Source organism: Abramis brama, assembly GCF_963993115.1.
Source record: "Abramis brama genome assembly, chromosome: 3".
Lineage (NCBI taxonomy): Eukaryota > Metazoa > Chordata > Actinopteri > Cypriniformes > Leuciscidae > Abramis > Abramis brama.
Genome location: NC_139965.1, coordinates 13,035,427 through 13,056,353, shown reverse-complemented (window position 1 = coordinate 13,056,353; position 20,927 = coordinate 13,035,427). Strand labels below are relative to the sequence as shown.

At 37.7% G+C, this 20,927-nt stretch overlaps 1 protein-coding gene across 2 annotated transcripts in view; it reads right to left on the bottom strand.

The window, feature by feature from the left end:
* Positions 1-20,927, bottom strand: part of nlgn2a (neuroligin 2a) — a 207,203-nt gene that overhangs the window by 9,350 nt on the left and 176,926 nt on the right. For both annotated transcript variants that reach the window (XM_084110269.1, XM_084110268.1), the window contains one exon: positions 2,551-2,736. In XM_084110269.1, the coding sequence (XP_083966395.1) occupies positions 2,551-2,736 (186 nt within the window). The remainder of the gene's footprint in view (positions 1-2,550; positions 2,737-20,927) is intronic.

Below are 20,927 nucleotides of genomic sequence, written 5' to 3'. Positions count from 1 at the left end.
AAATGTTTAGTTTGAAATGCATTAGAATTTTTAATAGTACAAATATCTCATGTAATGGTCTCACAATTAATATGGGGTCATAAAACGGGATGCTAACTAATTATAATTAGCTAAATGTAACTTAATTTAACACTTTCCCCGCCAGCAATAAAAAAAATAAATAAAAAAAAAGCCAGCGCCAGCATTTTTTTGAATCAATTTCACACAACTTTCTTGGCCACCAGAATATTTAGTTGTCTGAATATCTGAACATTCAATTAAATAAAATTCACATTTATTTGTATAGCACTTTTCACAATACATATCGTTTCAAAGCAGCTTTACAGAAAATGCCTGTATTGTAAACATGCTAACATGTCATATATCAAAAGAAAGAACAGAGCCTCTGCTTTTAAACAACAAACAACAAAACCCGTTTTATTCTAGCTTGCATTCTTTTGTAATCAACACTTGAATGTGGGTAAGTTTCATAAATAAGCAACATTTTGAACAAAAAAGCTGAGAAAATTGCATTTTTGTCAAATATGTCCGAATCGGATTGAGAACGATGATCAAAACACAGATGGAGTAGATCGAGTTCATCAACACCCCCAGTAACACACCGCAGTAACATTAGTAACATCGCTTATTCTTCGCCTGTGTTTTAATCCAGAGATCAGAAGATGAAGATGCGCAATAGCGCCCCCTACCGTATAACAGTAATAACATGGATTGCGGGGAATGCCAGGGAAAGAGTTAAATTAGTTTTAAAATGAGTTAATTTGTCACACTGAAGGACTTGTCAATTTTCCAGAAGTATTTCATGTCAACTCATTTAACAGAGATATGATGGTGTACGGTTATTTAAATGCTGTTGTGTTTTCAGTATCTCCAGCTTGTTAATGGGATGGAATTATTTTGATGTCAATTCCAATAGAGCTCAGCACAGTGTCAGCTGGAATTGCATCAAAGAAAAAACACAGAGAGAAAAGAAGAAAAAAAAAAAAGAATATGAAGACTTGGTTTGGCACAAACAACCCTTTTCTGTGATTATTGAGTAAACGTTGTGCAAATTCCATCTTGCGTTAATAACAGTAAATCTAGTATTTTCTTGTTGCCCTTTCTCTTACAAACACTTAACAAACAAAGCCTTTTTCTTTCTCTCAAGAGAAGAATAGAAACATATTACCGAAGGGCTCTTCTTCTCCTTGTTCTGCCCTCCTTCCTCTCTTTCTGTCTTTTTAATTAATGAAGAGCATGTTACCTTTCCCAGGGAAATCGATACGGAGCTACTGTAGCTTTCTCTGCTAACACGCCTGTGCTTTCCTCTTTACCCAGCTCCTTCAAACAGGCACACTAACACAGATTTACTTTACATATTTATTTAAGTGGTGCTCAAAAAAGTTCATTTCTTTCTTTGCTCCACTTCAGTGAACTTGATCTGTTCTCTTAAAGGGAATCTTAACATTTACCCACAAAAGCTCGTCTTTATTTGTTTATCTCTTCCCTGTTTCTGTTGGCTTAAGATGGCATGACTGTTTTCTCCAGGGATAACAACTGTCATGACTTACCTGGTGTGACTGACAGATGAGGGCTGGAGGACTGATGTTAGGTGAGGATGACAGTGATGATGATGATGAAGATGGTGTGGGTGAAGGTGGGCTTTTTTGACGAGCATTGCAAAGAACAGAGTTGGACAGGGCGGTGAGACATTTTGTGAGGTAACACACACACACACACACGCACGCACACACACGCACACACACACACGCACGTTTACCTAGCTATCTAAATGGTTTTTATACTGTACAAACTGTATATTCTGTCCTCTTCCACTAACCGTACCCTAAACACACACACACACACACACACACACACACACACACACACACACACACACACACACACACACACACACACACACACACTCACAAACACTACCCCTACCCCTAAACCTACCCATCACACACACACACACACACACACACACACACACACACACACACACACACACACACACACACACACACACACACACACACACACTAACAGGCGCACACATCTTTGTGGGGACTCTCCATAGACTTAATGGTCTTTATACTGTACAAACTGTATATTCTATCTCCTTACACTAACCCTACCCCTAAACCTACCCATCACAGAAAACTTTCTGCATTTTTACATTTTCAAAAAAATATAATTTAGTATGTTTATTAACCCATTTCCCTCATGGGGACCGCTGGCTGGTCCCCACAATGGAGGTGATCTCAGGTTTTACCATCCTTGTGGGGACATTTGGTTCCCACAATGTAATATAAACCAAAACACACACACACACACACACACACACACACACACACACACACACACACACACACACTCACAAACACTACCCCTACCCCTACCCCTAAACCTACCCATCACACACACACACACACACACACACACACACACACACACACACACACACACACACACACACACACACACACACACACACACACAGTATTAGTCTGTTAAAACATTAACATGCATGTACACACACACACACACACACACGTCTTTTCGTACCCTCGGAGTGGTGGGACAGGATGAGTAGGTTCACACACGACGCTCCGGCCCCAGAGCCAAAGATAGTGATGCGTTCGGGGTCGCCACCGAAGTGTCCGATATTCTCGTTCAGCCAACGCAGCGCCTGGATCTGATCCAGAAGACCATAGTTCCCTTTGGCAGACTGATCTCCTGTGCTGAGAAAACCTGCAGTTCAGAGAAGGAGAAGAGGAAAATTACAGATCAGTGTTGTAACTGTTAACTAAAACTATTAAACTAAAATCGTAATAGTAATTAAAATACAGCTGATATAAAATAAAATATAAACATTTCCAGGGTTCTTAGAAGTGTGCAAGTCGTCATAGTTGTTTAAACTCCTATAGTACTGAACGGGAGGATGACAGCAAATATAATTGTTGTATTCCCATTTGCTCCAATAGCAAAAGAAGAAATACATGATAGTGTTCCAAGACTTTCCAAAAGAGGGGGAAATATAGAGGGATTGATTGCGGCAGTCAGAAGAGAGAAAGATGTCACATTTGCCGTCACTCCCTCAGCCGTTGTATTAGAAACACCTTCACAGCAACGTTCTTTCTTTTTTTTGTGGTAATTTACTGCCACGGTAATATAACACAAAGTATAGCATCATAAATATAATTTGAAAAACTTTACTAGATTTGCGGTGTTGATACCTGTGGAAACGCATAATCACAGTCTGTGAAAAGAGTGCATTAGATGAGGAATTTAAAGTGCCCCTGTTATGCTATTTTAAAGATTCCTAATTTTGTTTTGGAGTCTCCTACAACAGGTTTACATGCATCAGGTCAAAAAACACTTAATATACACATAATATACACTGTACATCACCACATTTCTCAAAGATTCAGTCTCTCCCTTCTTCAGCGCTTGATACACAGCGATACGAACAGTAACGATGGCGTTGGTTTTACCGTATCGATTCCAGTGCGAGTCCTCGTTAAAACTTAAACCAAAATTAAAACGAAGACTGGAAGTTTAAAAATAAAAGCTAACTCATACTATAATAGAATATAAATAATACTATAACCTGATTGAGAGTTATATCTGCAATAATGCCATCATTCTGGCATTGTTTAGCAGTAAATCATCTATAAAACTGAAGTGAACTGCTGGACAGAAGCACGGTAAAGAAGAGAAGAAGAAAGCATGAATAATGGTGGACTAAAAAAAACCCACAAAAACATGTGATTTGGCAATTAACGACTGATCTTATTTAGTCAGATGTCTGCAGCTTATAACAGCAGTGTAAGAATGAAGCCTAGAGTTTATGTGTGGCAGAATAAAATACAGAGAAGAAGAAGAAAGAGTGAGAGAATGAGTGGGTGCTCTAATTTGGAAAAACTGTTTCATCTGCCTCCAAGTCACCAGGAACTTTACTGATCAAAGTCTGACACGCACACACACACACACACACACACACACACACACACACACACACACACACACACACACACACACACACACACACACACACACACACACGGAAGCATATGATAATATCTCCAGAGCGCATGTAAAAATATTCCACTGGAAATAAAATGGATTTGTCGAAAACCAAATGCATTGCTGCTTTATTGCCAGGCTGTTTGGGGATGCAGTCGTGTAAGACAGTTCTGGGAGGGAATTATACCGAATCCTACATAACCAGTTATATCCAATCGTAATTTTAACACAGACTTTGTTCAGGCATTTTAAAATTTCAGATGCTGGTTAGTCCAGTTATGCCGTCCCATCACGCAAAGTCACGTCTTTTTTTGAAGCGCATACATTAATTTATTTGATAGATGTGTTTCCATCATAGTTTGTGTATGTTTTCTAGATAACAAAATGTATCCGCCTCAATTGAGCACATACATTTTTTTAATGCGCATTTCTAGAATTGATTTGCATCTTGGTGTTTCCATCCAGCATTTTTTATGCAATATTCCAAACTGTGCATTAAAAACAGATGAAAACACTAAAGAAGGCAGTGCGCCTTCACCATAACGGTGCATAAAAACATTCATGTTTTTGAAAGAAGTCTCTTATGTTCACCAAGGCTGCATTTGTTATTAAAGATAAAAACTGTAATATTGTTAAATACTATTAAAATAAGGGTTTCTATTTTAATATTTTAAAATATCATTTATTCCTGTGATCAAAGCTGTATTTTCAGCATCATTACTCCAGTCTTCAGTGTCACATGATCCTTCAGAAATCATTCTAATATGATGATTTGCTGCTCAAGAAACATTACTTATTATTATTATCAATGTTGTACAGTTGTGCTGCTTCATATATTTGTGGAAACTGTTCTTCTGGAATCTATGATGAATAAAAAGTTCAAAAGAACAGCATTTATTTGAAATAGAATATTTTATAACATGTTAATGTCTTTACTGTCACTTTTGATCCATTACATGTGTCCTTGCTGAATAAAATCTTTCAAAAATAAATACAAATTACATTCATTCTGACCCTAAATTTGGAACGGTAGAGTATAAACTAATTTACAGCTTTCTACCACTTTGTCAGAGATTATTATTATAGGCTAGAAAGAATGAGAAGTACTGAGCCGATGAAGGAGTCTCAGTAGAGAGGATGTTACGCAAACATTGAACTGCCTTCCTACATCCATATACCGCCTGTGAAAGTGCATCTTTCAGCTTTCAGACGGCTGTATTCTCACTTCTCAAAAGTACATGAGCACAGAACTCTTCTTACTCTTCTCACCTGCGACCTTTCTGCTGGATTTCTGTGAATATCATCAGACTCCCTGAATTCATAAGTGATGTGTGACAGTCTGAGGTTGAGGAGATAAGAGAGGTTAGATTATGGTTGTGGAAGGACAGTTAACAACGTAGATTTATCTATCACACACACATTTTATTCACAATATTTCACCTTGTTTTTCAGTATTGTCCTTGCAGGTTGATGTTTATGTTTTCAGGATCGATTAGAAGATTTACTAGCTGTCAAAGTCTACGTTCCCAGTGCCAGTTTTTGGGATTGACAATCGCATTTACTTTAGTGACAGTGACTATATATAGCCATATATCTGGGTGGAGAACGGAGCATTTGAGTCACGCAGAACTCAAAACTGACGAGAGCCGTTCCGGTGGAGAACAGTGACTGGATCTGAAACCTTCACACGACACACAGCTCATATCTCCATCGCTGTAAGTTACCGAAAGCGAAAACAGCCATGAAAACCCGCAACACACGGTAGACTCGTGTTTGTAAAAAAAATTTGTTTAATTTTTTTAATTTACAAGTTTTTGCATGGAGATTTTTTTTTTTTTGGGATTAACAGTTTTTATTGATTCTCAGAAACTTTCCAGAAAACAACACAATACATCTGTACAGAATCAACATGCATCTGCATGCAGATTTTTTAGGTAAATTTAACATATGGAATTAAGTAAAATCTAATTAAGTAAGTTGAGTAAAATTAAAGAAAATAAGTAATTTTAACTTGGCCAGTTAAAGTTTGTTGAGTCATTTCTACTTTTTACTTCACAATACTCTGTTTCAAGCACATTTTCTCAAACAATATATCAGTGAATTAAGTCACGCTTTTAAAGTGAGTGCTTTACTATCTAAGTAAATAATACAGTAGATATTGTGTAGACGTCATATCTATATAATAGAAGTAAAGTGGTATTGACCCGAACTCAGAGACCTCAATACTTGGTACACAAAAACAGTGACATTCGTCGGATCATTTTTTAGTATGAATGTGTCATTTTGAGTAGAAACAAAATAGCAAGTTATGAAAGCTAACAACAAAAGCAATAATAAAACAGTGTAAACACAGCTGGAAAACCTTATTAATTATTCATGCCCCAGTGCATGATGGGAACACCAGTATCAGAAAGTTGAGTAGGTTTTACTTCATTTTATAACGTTGATATTTACGCTTTTCATTTTTATCAGTGTATGATGTGACAGATAACTAGTTCTCCAGTCCGAGTATGCGGTTGTGAGTCCTGAAAAGTTACGGGTGTTCGGTCACAAGGTTGTCACTCCGTTAAATAACCGTACTGTGTGTGTGAACCGATCCTACTCAAATACAGGAGTCCTACATCAACCCCAAAGTTAAACACACATCATAAATCTGTTGTGTCTTCATGAAAACGACCCCTGACACAATTTTGTCCAATTCTTTATTGAAAGAGCCATCATGCCTTTGTTATTTGCATAATTCCTTTAGTAAATTGGGTGCTAAAACAACTCAAACAGTGAAATAAAATGTTTGAGTGAAATAAATGGTGCGAACAGCGGGACACACTTCATTCCTAGTGAATTGCTCCCAAAGTGTGCCATTATTATGACAATTTTTAATCAATTCCAGCCCCCTCAATACACTGCTGGCATGCAGTCCACATCCACACACAGAATGCGGAGAGAGATATTTGGATTATTCCTCAAAGAGCATCAAACTAGACTGTGCGAAAACGTCACATCAAAGAGCGTCAGCTACAGAAATGAGATTGTCTGCGGCTGTTAAGATTTATTTCGTCAGCTATAGTAGATTTCTCACCGCAGTCAAACGATTTGCAAGTACAATGCAACCTCTTGCTCAAACATGTCCGTTGGCCTCAAATCTCTCTGTGAAAGTTAAAATAACAAAGTTAAATTGTTTTTTGGCCTGAGTTTTGTGAGCAGCCATTAAAACCACCACGGTCATTACTGAGATTTCACCCCCTAACATCTTCAGCTTCAGATTTATCTTCATTATCATTATTTCTGGGCTCTGTCAGCCACATTATCCTGGAGAACTCTGTGTGTGTGTGTGTGTGTGTGTGTGTGTGTACTGCCATCAGTAGTTATACGACTCTGTAAAATTGCCTCTAAAAGAATCCTCAGCAGAAATTTGGAATGGAAAATAAGATCCCACTTTTCTGATTAGCTTTGTGTGTGTGTGTGTGTGTGTGTGTGTGTGTGTGTGTGTGTGTGTGTGTGTGCGTGTGTGTGTGTGTGTGTGTGTGTGTGTGTGTGTGTGTACATGTGCACAATGGCTGAACCACACTGAAGACCTTAGGTGACATTTCCCATAATGGCTTTAAAGAGATCATTTGCTTTTACAATCCAGCACAACCATTAATTTTATATAACCATAACGTTAAATTATACATATTCTGTCTTTTGACACTTGTTGAGCATTTTCTAAATGCCTGGATTTAAGCAGAAAAAAAATCATGTATTGACTGATGGGTTATTTATACAGTAATTTTTCATGTTATCATCAGTTATATGATTAACATATTTGATAAAATAGTAAACTCACCATTTCTAAAGATGCAAATCATTTCATTTAAAATTTTATTTCCACAATATCATAACTAAATGAACATGGGGTGAATTTTTAAATCATTTTTATTCTACTTTGAGCAGATGTTTCTGTATTTGCCATATCCTCGGGTGCTACAATATGAAACTTCTGACATGGAAAAACTGACGATTCATTAAGAAATATTACAGGTGTTCCTTAATTTCTCCCTTTCTCTCATTGAAATGCTTCAAACAAAACATGTTTTCTTGGGCTTTTTCAGTTTGTTAATCAATTTATCACTTAATGCCACTTTCCATTAGTCTTTTGTAATCTCCCTTTAAATAGGCCAGTTCCTTTGAGCACATCCTCCTTCAGGAAAGGACAACATTATGCCAGGCGGTAAAGCAACAGCGTAAACTCTAAGTATTAGTGATACATTTGGTCTGTTAACTCTTAAACACTCCTTTCTTTCTGATACAACCACTCAGTATAAAAATACCTAAAAAAATATATTAAAAAATCAAGCCATCACCGTTACGCAAGCGAACTCTCCATCACTCACAAAGCCATGTCTAACTTTCATCCTGTCAGATTCCATTCTGTTCGGCATCCTGCAGTTTTCTTGTAAGTTTTAAAGTTTAATAAATTAATAAAGAGGCTGAAGCTTAACCAGGGCATATTTTCAAAAGTCTGTTGTAGCCTTTCACAGAAATTCCTCCTTGACTCAAGAACATTCAGTTTTTCAAAAGTTAGAGTTTTAAAGACACCGCATAACAAAAAATGACCCATATCTTGCCTCCTACACTCTTAAAAGTGAAGGTTCTTTACTGGCATCTGTGGTTCCAAGAACCTTTAACATCCATGAAAACTTTCCATTCCATAAAAGGTTCTTTATAGTGGAAAAGGTTCTTTAGATTTTTAAAATGTTCTTCAAACTAAGGAAAAATGGTTCTTTTAGGAACTCTTTAGAGGACCAAAAATGGTTCTTCCTTGGCATTGTTGGAAGCTTGTTTCCGCCACAGAATAAAACATATTAAAAGATAATTGCGACTTTATCTCAATTGCGAGATATAAACTCACAATTGCAGGAAATAAACTCGCAATTTCCTCAGAAAGGAAAAAAAAGACTAATTTCCTCAGAATTGCGAGTTTATATCTCACAATTCTGAATTTATAACACGCAATTGCAACTTTATATCATGCAAATCTGACTTTATATCTCACAATTGTGTTCTAAAGTCAGAATTGCAAGAAATAAACATGCAATTTTGAGGAAAAAAAGTCAGATTTGCGAGTTTATTTCGCGCAATTGCGACTTTATATCACGCAATTGTGAGAAAAAAAGTCAGAATTGCGAGATAAAAAGTCGCAATTACCTTTTTATTTTTTATTCTGTGGCGGAAACAAGCTTCCATACATTGCTGCAAAAAACAATAACAAAAAATAAAAATTGTACTCCACAAACTGACTCCACATGTTTGCATGTGCATTGAAATGGTGATATAAATGCCGATGTAAAAACAATGTACCTAAACAATTATTTCAAAATGATGAGTAATTTGGTCAGCAGTAATGCACTGTGACTTTTTAAATTCACAACATACTGTGTGGCAGTGGGTATTTATGTGTGTTTCTTGCTATTATATGTGTAGTTGTTCACAGTTTTCTGCTATAATTCCCACTGTGCTTGTAGGGACAAGAATGAGAAAGCCACACACACACACACACACACACGAGAGAACAGATGGAGGAGACTGCTATAGAAACTGTTTTCTGAAAGTAAGCAGATGTGTAGCTGGGATATAATAAGCTGGGATCTCTTTCATATTCTTTTGCTTTCTATTCCTCTGTTTGATTCTTTTTCTTTCTCTTTTTTGCTCACTCCCTCTTCCATTTGCTGTGCCCTCACACACTCCACTGGTCCTCCTGCCCAGGGTAATTGGGGGTGAAATAGGGGTGACACTGGGCATTTGTAGTCCAGCAGTGCATCACACACACACACACACACACACACACACACACACACACACACACACACACACACACACACACACACACACACACCTCCACAGGTGCTCTAAATGCCAGTGGGGCCGCCACGGTCTGTGTGCAATATCAGGGCTTTAGAAAAGAGTAAAGGCATAATGTATTTAAACACACACTCCAGGTAACAAAAAAGATGTATTTAAACACAGTGTGCCAGACTAGCACTGCTCGAGAACAGCTGCGCTCGCTGTATTAGTGGCGTGTGAATGTGTGCCATTCAGAACTGAATTGAGAATGCCATTTAAATTTCAGTTCAGCTCCTGAATTTGGATGGAGATAAATGCAGAACTGCAGTTCATATTTGAATGCAAGAAAGTGAATAAAATGATTTGAAGTAGAATAGCAAACTTTCTAAAGTCAAACTTTAAATATTTGGCCTGACAAAGCTTGGTTTAAAAGTTTAAAAACCCTTGAAGTTGGAGGTTTATAGGCAGAAAAACTTAAATGTATAGATACAGATAGATAGATAGATAGATAGATAGATAGATAGATTTCATTTTCTGCCTAAACCTTCAACTTCAAGGGTTTTAAACATTATTCTAAACTTTTTCAGACAGACAGACAGAGATCTGCCTGCAAAAACTTGAACTTCAAGGGTTTTAAACAGCAACTTTTGTGACTCAGTAAATCAAATACATTTTATTTTGAGATGAGAGGACCGTGGGTGGAACTGAGGATGGTTAATGGTTAATAATTAACATTCTGGCTCCTTTGTGTTTAACAGATGGCGCTTGATCCATAAATACCATCTCTTAACATCCTGACTCTGTCTTTCTCCGTCTCCTCTGAACTTTTGTGCATTACTGTCACATTTTGTTGGGCGATGTGAGAGACTGACCCCGTGTGACCGCTTCCCTGAGAGTGTGTCCGCGCTCCATCATGCTTCAGTGCTTCAGCGGTCACATGACCTCCTGCGATCCCACGCTGCGTTTCCTCCCACAGCGCAGAACTTCCCCACCTCTTTCTCTTCACTTTCACGGCACTCAGGCCAACAGTGGCTCCAGCACTCAAACACATCTCTCCCCACTCATACCCTCTCACTCTCTCCCCTGCTTTCTTGCCTTGCAGCATAATTAAAAAATGCAAATCATATGATAAACTACAATTCATTTAGATGCTGCAGATTGTGGCCGTTTGTGTCGAATCGAATGTGGAGAATATTTGAATAAATCTGTCTGATATCAGCTGTGTGTGCTGATAAGCATGAAATGAAGAGGGCCAGGAATACGAGGCTACATCTGTTTGGTGTAAAAAGGTGGAGGATCTGGAAAGTCAAATGGTCAGAACTAGGGGTGTAACGGTACACAGAAGTCATGGTTCGGCACATACCTCGGCTTTGGGGTCACCCTTCAGTACGAGTTTGGTACATTCGGTACAAAGTTCAATATTACGCTTTTTCAAGAAATCACGGAAAGATGAGCTTGAAGGAGAAAAAGTGGCATCTGCAACTGAGCCTACTTCACCTTTCCTCGAGGAGACAGCGAGTGAAGCGGCACCAGAGGCTTCCCATTTCCAGGACGCACATATTTCATCACTGGACTTCCACGACACAAATCGGCACAATGCCAAATGATTTTGTCTCATTATAACAGCGGAAACAACTTAAAATACTCCATCATGTATGGCAGGGCTTTTCAACTGACGGCCCACCAATCATCACCACCCTCCCTCCTCCTCTTTTCCTGGAGGTGCGGCTAATTTAGTTTGATACTCGCTCCGATTGACCTGAGAAACGTTTTACGCGCGAATATTTCAGCAGATATTATGCGTGTCCTGTATTTCTGTGGACTGAACCAGCAAAACCAATCATTTGTGAATTAATCATTCTTTTGGTTCGATTCTTTCTAAACGTGCTTGCATAACGGTCTGAAACTTTTCGGATTTGTTCGGACCGCTCCGTCACTGAATCATCTGAAGTGGTTTCTCGGTCAGGACAGTAACAATAAATTGTGCTGTTTTCAGTTGTTTCACTAGTTGTTTCAGCACGTTTGCGTTTACTCCCGGTCCCGGACACAGGGCCGTCGCTAGTGGGGTGAAAGGTGGTGACAATTATAGGGGCCCCCGCTGCCCAGGGGGCCCCACAAAATCCAGCAGTTATACTATATAGGCCCCTGTTGTATAAATAATTATAATATTTATATTAGTCGCATGCCTGAGATTCAAATGAAAACCAGAAAAATATGCAATTTGGTTAAATATTTTTTCCAAATATCTGCTTCTCTTACCTCCCTAAAAATGGTTTAGTCCGATCTAAAGTATTTATTAATTATTCAGTCAGTGACAAACATCAGATGGACCCAATCAAATTGTAAGTCCCACCCCAGCTCGTGAACAGAACCAATCAGAGTTGAGGGGTACCAGAAACGCCATGAAAAGAAGGAGAGGGAGGCCAGGAGAGTTGTTGTATCCCAGTCGATCAATACGTTCTTAAAGACAGGTTGCATTGTTATTTCGCTTGGAATAAGAAAACTACCGTCGACTAAAGCCTGCCGGCCGGGTACTGTCACTTTTCTTTATCGCTGCGCACCACAATCGACCGAATGATTACATGGTCAAAATTCCTCTTTTTACACTGATGTACATAGAGTTAAAAAATGTACACGAGTCACGACGCACTGCATTATGCACCTGACCTGCTGGCTGATGAAGTATTTATTACATCAAGAAAACACGAATACAACACACTGCACTTGGATGAATACATTTATTAGCTTTATTTAATAATATATTACCAGTTCCATATTATCTTTATTAAAAAATAAGACAATAAATGATTTTATTTTTTAAATTTGACTGCATTCTTGTCCATTTCTAATTGTTTACTTTTTGATTTATGAATTATAACAGACTGATGGGAAAAAAAACATTATTTTGCTGTTACTTTTTTAAAATTGGTTTTATTTTTATTCAACAATTTCTTGCTTTTTGTTAGTTTTTATTAGTTGTAATTTTTATATAAACATTTCACTTTTAAAATAAAGGTTTTACAACAACATCACCATCTTCTGTTATATTTGGGCCTCCATGCTCATCTATTTACAGTATATGATATTGGTGGAGGGTGGTGGGGGCCCACATCAATATTTTTTCAGGGGGCCCCGAATCCTCTAGCTACGGCCCTGCCCGGACACTAATATTAAACAGCGTTGCGACAACCAGTGGGAAGCGTTTCAGTTTGACAGACACCTCTCTGTTACAAACCACAAATCACTCGATGATTTAACTAGTATTAAATCGGATGAAACAGCCTCAACATTCCCAACAAAACTGATGGGGAAAGCAGGAGAAACATTGTGCCATGAATGAAATTAGAAGACTTTAAATCCCCTTATCACCGCCCTTACAAACATTTACCATGAATGTACTGTAGTAATTTACCATGGGTTGGGCAGAAATGTGGAATATTTATATTGAATACTATGTTATAGTCATTTATATTGCATTCGATTTATTGGGTAGGAAGGTGCTAAAGAGTGCATATTAGTCCCTCAAAGGTACATATTGGTACCAAAAGTGTACATATTAGTTACAAAAGTGTACATATTAGTACCTAAATGGTACATATTAGAACCCTTTTGAAGGGTACTGTCCCAGTGACAGCTTTTGTACCTTTTTTTTCTGAGAGTATAGAGCAGAAGGTGCGTATAGTTTTTAACCTGTGTTTAGGAAAATTTTCATTTAAGCATAACAAGTATAAATAAAATAATTTTATTTCTTACCAATAGCTATGAGCTTGTATAATTAATTTATTTGTTCTATGGAAAATATACACGGCTGTAAATTATCATGTTTTTATTTTTTATCTTATATATCTGCATACTGTTGGGTACCACATTTCAAAGTAGAAATACAATACTTTTTTAGGTTTACTTTAGCTTATTTATTGAAACTGTTAGGTAACCACTGTTATGCTATACCCCCAAACCAACCCACCACCTCAACTTTTCCATTTGATAAACCGGCCCTCGAATGAAGCTAGTTGAATAGCCCTGATCTATGGTCATACAGATAAGACATAGTAAGTCATCATTCGAAAGGGTCACTCACAATAAAAACAAAACATTGTGCTTTTGTAAAATAAAGAAACAATCAAGATGCCGCTTTCTGCCGTCCCAGTTTCCGTGACAGTTCGGGACGAATACATGTATCTTTACACCCCTAGTCAGAACTTTATTGACATTAAGGTGAAACTGTCAGGAAAAGTCTGGGTTATATTCAATACCTAAAATCATAGACGATTTCTAGAATTCAAGAATCGAATAAGAATTAATTAAATTTTTTTAATGAAACCTACATTTAGGACTATTAGGATTGTTTTGCATTAACATTTCTCATTACCATAATGGGACCCGATTTAAATTAAAGCAGTATAACAAATACTACCATGATGTATTCATTTTATTTTATTTTAATTTCTTTCATTCTCACATTACATTAATGATAATATGAGAACAAGAATTATTTTGCATCGCAGTAATGAGGATTTGAGGGGAAAATATATAGGCTTTATTTTATTTAAACAAAATATAATTTCTAAGTTCTGTCTTTTGATTTAGAAATGAAAATCTACCTGGACATTTCTTTTTAAAGGTTCCACGACTTTGCCCATTCTTTACATGCACTGTGCCAGTGGTCCATCAACACACCCACAATCTTATATAAAGCCATATAACCCTGCTCTGTCTGTCTCTAAATTCCTCCTTTCTTTGCCCTGAAAAAAACCTGCCAGTCAAAAATGCCAGTGGTTCAATGATGGAAGTGAAAGGACTCATGCATTCATAACTCGCTCGCACTATAAATAAATGAATACAATAAATTATACATTAATGTCATAATGTTTTTTCTTCATTATTGGGAATATTTCAGCAGGGAAAGAGAGAGAGAGAGAGAGAGAGAGAGAGAGAGAGAGAGAGAGAGAGAGAGAGAGAGAGAGAGAGAGAGAGAGAGAGAGAGAGAGAGAGAAAGAGAGAGAGAGAGAGAGTGAGATGCACTCGCACACAATGCCTGGACTCCTGTTGAGCCTTTCAAAATTCACAAAATTTCATAATATTTTGCAACTGACTGACATTTATAAATGATTATCTATAAAAACAAATGGCTCATAAATACAGATTAGAATCGCACAATATTTCTATGGTAATACTTTACATTGTCAAACTAGATGAGAAAGAATCTGCTTAGCAGGGAGAAAATGTGCTAGACGATAAAGATTCTGACAAAGAACTGCCTGGTTAGACAGGAAGATCGACATGTAAATCTGTGTTTATCTGAAATAAATGATACCACAATAATAGACTGATGTGGAAAAAAAAAATCAATTTAAATTGCGGCACAGAAGTCGGAACGGTTGCACATAAAATGTCCTAAAAATAGTGGACAGCACCACAACAAACTTGTAGCCAATCAGCAGTAGGTCCTGCTCAAACATGCTCTATTAACGGTACTTTACCAGTAAAAACTGTGTGTGAAAGGGCCTACAGTACAGACTTTACTCTATAGGTGAAGGAGACTGTCAAGAGAAAGAGAGACCGAATTTGCATAAACTTTAGGAAGTTTTTTAAGAGTGTTTTTTCAAAAAAAATTTCAATGTTTTTCCTGTCTCTCTATTCTGCAGCGCAGGGTTTGTATAGTTTGGCTTCTGGGAGACACTTGAGTTTTTGTGTTGATCCACTGTGTGTGTAGGGAACAACGCAATGCACCAGGTGCTACCTAAAAACACACCGTTATACACACTTTCTGTCTCTATTTCTAACAGACAAACAGAAGCAATCTAATACAGACACACTCTTTCAAAGACTAACCACAATCTTTTCAGGATCGACAGCGACACACAATAATACTAGTATCTGTGTGTGAGTGTAAGAATGAGACCTTTAACTTCAGTTATACTTTTTCAATATTTAGACATTCTACCAACTTTAAGTAACTTTGTAACTACATGCCACTAATTGTCATTACAGGATTAGTAGACTGATATGGTTAGTAGAATAAGACAAGTAGTTGTAAAGAGTGTCTGTTGGAGGAGCTTCAAAATAAAATGTTAGCAGATATTAAGCAGAGAGTCTATTAATACTCTAATGAGTACTTGTTAGCGGCACATATGAGGTGTTTTTGGGTGTTTCTCCCTCATATCTGCTTCAAGGTCTTGATCAATTGTGGCATTTCTTAATCCAGTATTCCTGTAATACTTTTGTCTTTTATAAGTTTAATGAAAAACTTTGTTTTGTCTTCTGTCCAAACATACCGTCTACGTCATACCATCTACGTCAGGTGACCTGTAAATGCGAAAAAACTGTTTCCATTGCAGTTTTGCTAAATATTCCTTTTTCGAATTGCCTGGAAAACCACCTCATGCGAGCGTAATTTTATTTTATTTTTTACGTGTTTTCATTGGGCCTATTTTCAATTCGCAATTTCAATTTGAGCAGTTTGAAGGGTAATGAAAACACAACTAGTGAAATATCAGTAACTGTAAAGTAATAGTATCAGTGCCATAATGGTAACAATGATGCAACAGTAACACTGCCAGATACATTTCCGGGAAAAAAGGGATGAGTAAGAGATGGAAAATGCAGAGGCTCACTGGGAGAATGACAAGAAGAACACACAGGGAGGAAGAGACAGACAGACAGAAAGAAAGAGATGTTCTCATATTTATTTGATGATGGAGCAGAGGCTTTTACTGGCAGGTGTAAAGAGCCCTCTCCTCTGTTAGAGAAATAGCCCCGGACAGACAAAGAGCTAAAAACATTCATCTCTCTTCATACAGCACACACACACACACACACACACAGACACAGACACAGACAGACAGACAGACAGACAGACAGACAGACAGACAGACAGACAGACAGACAGACAGACAGACAGACAGACAGACACACACACACACACACACACACACACACACACAGACACAGACACAGACACAGACACAGACACAGACAGACAGACAGACAGACAGACAGACAGACACACACACACACACACACACACACACACAGACACAGACACAGACACAGACAGACAGACAGACAGACACACAGACAGACAGACAGACAGACAGACAGACACACAGACAGACAGACAGACAGACAGACAGACAGACAGACACACACACACACACACACAGCTCAAACTCTTCTCATGCGATGTGCCATAGTGTTGTCCGGATACTGGAGTTTCCAACTTCGATATGATACCTTAAAAAATATTGATATTTAATACAATTTTTGAAACCACAGAGAGGAAGAAGATAGTAAGATAAGAACAAATAAACAAATTGCAAACAATAGCAAAAATAAATACAAGAGACAAAGAATAGAATAAAGAGACAAAAAAAAATATGGCTTTAGGTTTTTCAGGTGGGTCTAACAGTAGTATTCATGTAAGAAATACTACAGAAATGAAAGTAATCAAATGTAAAATAACACAGGATACTTTTCATTGTAAAAATTAAACACAGATTAATGCTTTAAAGTTAGAATTAAAGTTACAAAAGTTATTCAGTCAAGAGCAGCGAGTGATATTCTCTTCAGACAGCAGCAGGTTTATTAGGCTGCTGTCACTTTAAGAGCTTATGCACGGATCCAATATACTGATACACAACATACGTTTTCTTTCTCAACTATTTACGTTCTCTATTTACCTCAATACTCGGCAAGACTGGCATTTTGATTTCATTTTGTATGTATTTGTAACAATAGGAGAGAGTGAGCCAATCAGCAGTAGGGGGAGTGTCCACACATGATGGGGAAGAGAGAGAATGAGCCAATCAGCAGTAGGGGGCGTGTCCACACATGATGGGGAAGAGAGAGAGTGAGCCAATCAGCAGTAGGGGGCGGATCCAATCATGATGGGGGATGAGAGTGAGCCAATCAGCAGTAGGGGGCGTGTCCACTCATGATGGGGGATTAGAGAGAGCGAGCCAATCAGCAGTAGGGGGCGGGTCCACTCATGATGGGGGTGTGTTTGTTTGGGTTGATTTCCAAATATCAACAGTGTTTCTCAGAAATCGTTTACTGCATCTTTAAAGGTGAATGACAGAGACACAACGCCAGCAGGGGTCACTCATACTACATTAAATACAATATAAACAGTAATACATAATACATGGAACCGGTTTGACAGTATATTGTTTGTTTATATTGCTAAGGGTGTTGCGCAGTGATACAAGGTTCTGTTAGATGAAGTGGTCATAGCCAATCAGCATCAAGGACCGGAAATGAAAGCTTTAGTATAAGTAGACTCAATTGTTACATCACTTATTACCTTTTCATCTATCCAATCGTGTTCTAATACTTGTAGTATAAAAGATCGGTACTTACACATGTCTGAGTTCGCAGATGCTGACGCCTACATTCACCTCCATCCTCCCCACCACCACCAGGATGGTCCCTTCCCCTCCATCCTCCTCACTACCACCAGGACGGTCCCTTCCCATACCTCCTTCCCACCACCACCAGGATGGTCCCTTCCCATACCTCCCCGGGGGTCGGCTGCGCCCCTGTCTTCATCCTCAGGCAGGAAATGCAGATTCCTACCCTCGGATTACGAGCTACGGACGGGGCATACGCCAAAGAACTTTATATCATAATACTTGCTTGCTGAGCTGTTAATAAATGCATACTTTTTACGTTATTTTGCCTCTCGAGTCTTTCTGGTAGAACTACTTGTTTTATAATAAGAGTTCCACTGTTGCTGAAAGGCCAGTCATGGCAGCCACAGTTCACTGTTGCCTGGCAACCTTCCAAAGCTGCCGCAAAGAGACTTGCCTGTTCTGTGACGAGACAATTCTTGTCTGTCTACATCTGTCTCTGTCCTTTTCTCTGTGAGTGTGTGTGTTTGTGCAATACATGTTCCTCTCTAGAATGGCAAACGTGTGTGATTGTATGACTGTGTTTGTTGGACCCTTTGTTTGTCATGAATTTGCAGCTTCAGGTAAGCAGCACATACCTAAAGAGATAACAGAGGAGATTTAGAAAGAGTGATGGAAAACATGGAGAAAGATTCATCAAGATGGAGGAAAGAGTAAATGTGATGAGCGGTCGGTCCGCAGGAAGACGGCACCATGGGCGATTGAAATAGACAAAGATAAACACAGAAAACAAAGAATGAGGGAAACAGGGGGAGACTAAAATACACAAAACGTGATAAACATCATGATGGAGAGGGAAGGAAAGAGTAAATAAAAAAAGGACTATAGCTGGGTTCACATATTTTTATGAGAATATTGGGATATAGCATTAAAATTGCAAGATGAAATCACCAAGATGTGAATTCAATTTCCAAAATGCACTTAAAAATTTATACAGCAAGTTGAAGTGGATCACATAAACTATAATGAAAAAAATAAAAAATAAAAAAAAATAAATATATATATATATATAATAAATTAATCTTAGTGTGACTTTGCCTCAGCTTGTCCTGTAATAATTCCAGCAACAACAGAAAAAAAAAAAGTTACTCTGGTTATTATGAAATGCTAGAGCCAGAGCCAAAACAAATATTCTTATAAATTATTATTATTACTACAAACATTTATGTAACAAATTCTTAAAATAATTTATTTGAATTAATTTATTTAAATCGATATATTTATTTTAAATTAAGTCAAAATGATTTACTACAAAAAAATTAACCGCTGGGAGTGGGCGATATGACATTTTATTTCACAATATATCACAATATAGTCATTTTGTGTTGTTTTATCTAATTTCTGTTATTAAAAATAGGAAAAAAAGAAGCAAATTACAAACAATAGGACAAATACAATATAACAAAAATATGAATTAAACAAATGAAGTTTTTCAGGTACAATAGGTTTATTAAACATGTAGCCTAGTTAGAATTAGTACAGAAATGTAATAATCAAATGTATTCTTATTAAAGCTAAAACAAGTGATTCAGTCAAGAGCAGTACGTTATTTTCTCTTTTGTTTGATTCACATTAATGACAAAGAGCAGCAGCAGTTATTTTAGGCTGCTGTCACTTTAAGACCAAACGCACGGATCCATTATACTGATACACACAACTGTTTACTTTCACTTGAGACATAACCGGCTGCGTTTACATGAATTCTCCACACGATGGCCATTTTTACATAATTGCGTGTGTATTCGACCATTCAAGCGCAATAAGACGTGAACTGAATTCGCGATCGCATGCTGAGAGACGCGGCTTTCTGCGCACCGCTTATTGTTTATTGTGCTTAATAACACTAAATTCAGCTTTCTGCGAGCGCACTTTGGCGGTGTGCCAGTCAGCACGAGCACTGCACCGGATATTTTGCACTTATAACTTTTTAACATCCCGCTTCTTATATTCTCATTCAAGCATTTCATCACTCTGCAGTGTCAATAGTGCTATATATTTAGATAATCACGATATAGCAAAATCTCTAACAATAGACATTTCGATGTACATCCTCATGCCACCCAACCCTAATAACCGCAAGCCATTTATTATCTAAAAGAACAAACTTGGCACAAACTTGGATGGAAACACAGTGTGCGTCTCAGTCGGCTCCCTAGTTCAGTAGTCAGGGCACTGATCAGGGAGTCGGCCATTTTAGAAGTTGTCTCAATCGCAAAATCCTTCTAGTGCACTGAAGCGTTCATTCCCTAAAAACTCCCACAATGCACCATGAAAATAAGGGAGCATTGATGCACACTATGTTCCCTTAACGGAAGTTCTGAAGCACAAAACAATCACATGAGCCAACTCACACATAATGACGCAATTAATGTTAAAAAACAAACCGTTTTTCAATTATATTTCAGCATAAACATACATCACTAGACAGGTAATGAACATAATCTATCATTTATAATTAATTTACAGCTGAAATGTAATGTAACTATCAAAGTGTTTTATCATAATGTACTTTTAAATAACAAACAAATAATGTCAGAAAGATGTGTGTGATGATCTTGTTCATAAATGCCAGAAGAGACGTTGTCATGTCACTATCAGTGTCCCGATTGTGTAGTGAGCCAGGGTCCTTACTGTCCTTACCAGTGCCTGCATTTCTGTGCATTATACACTGTTTCACGAACG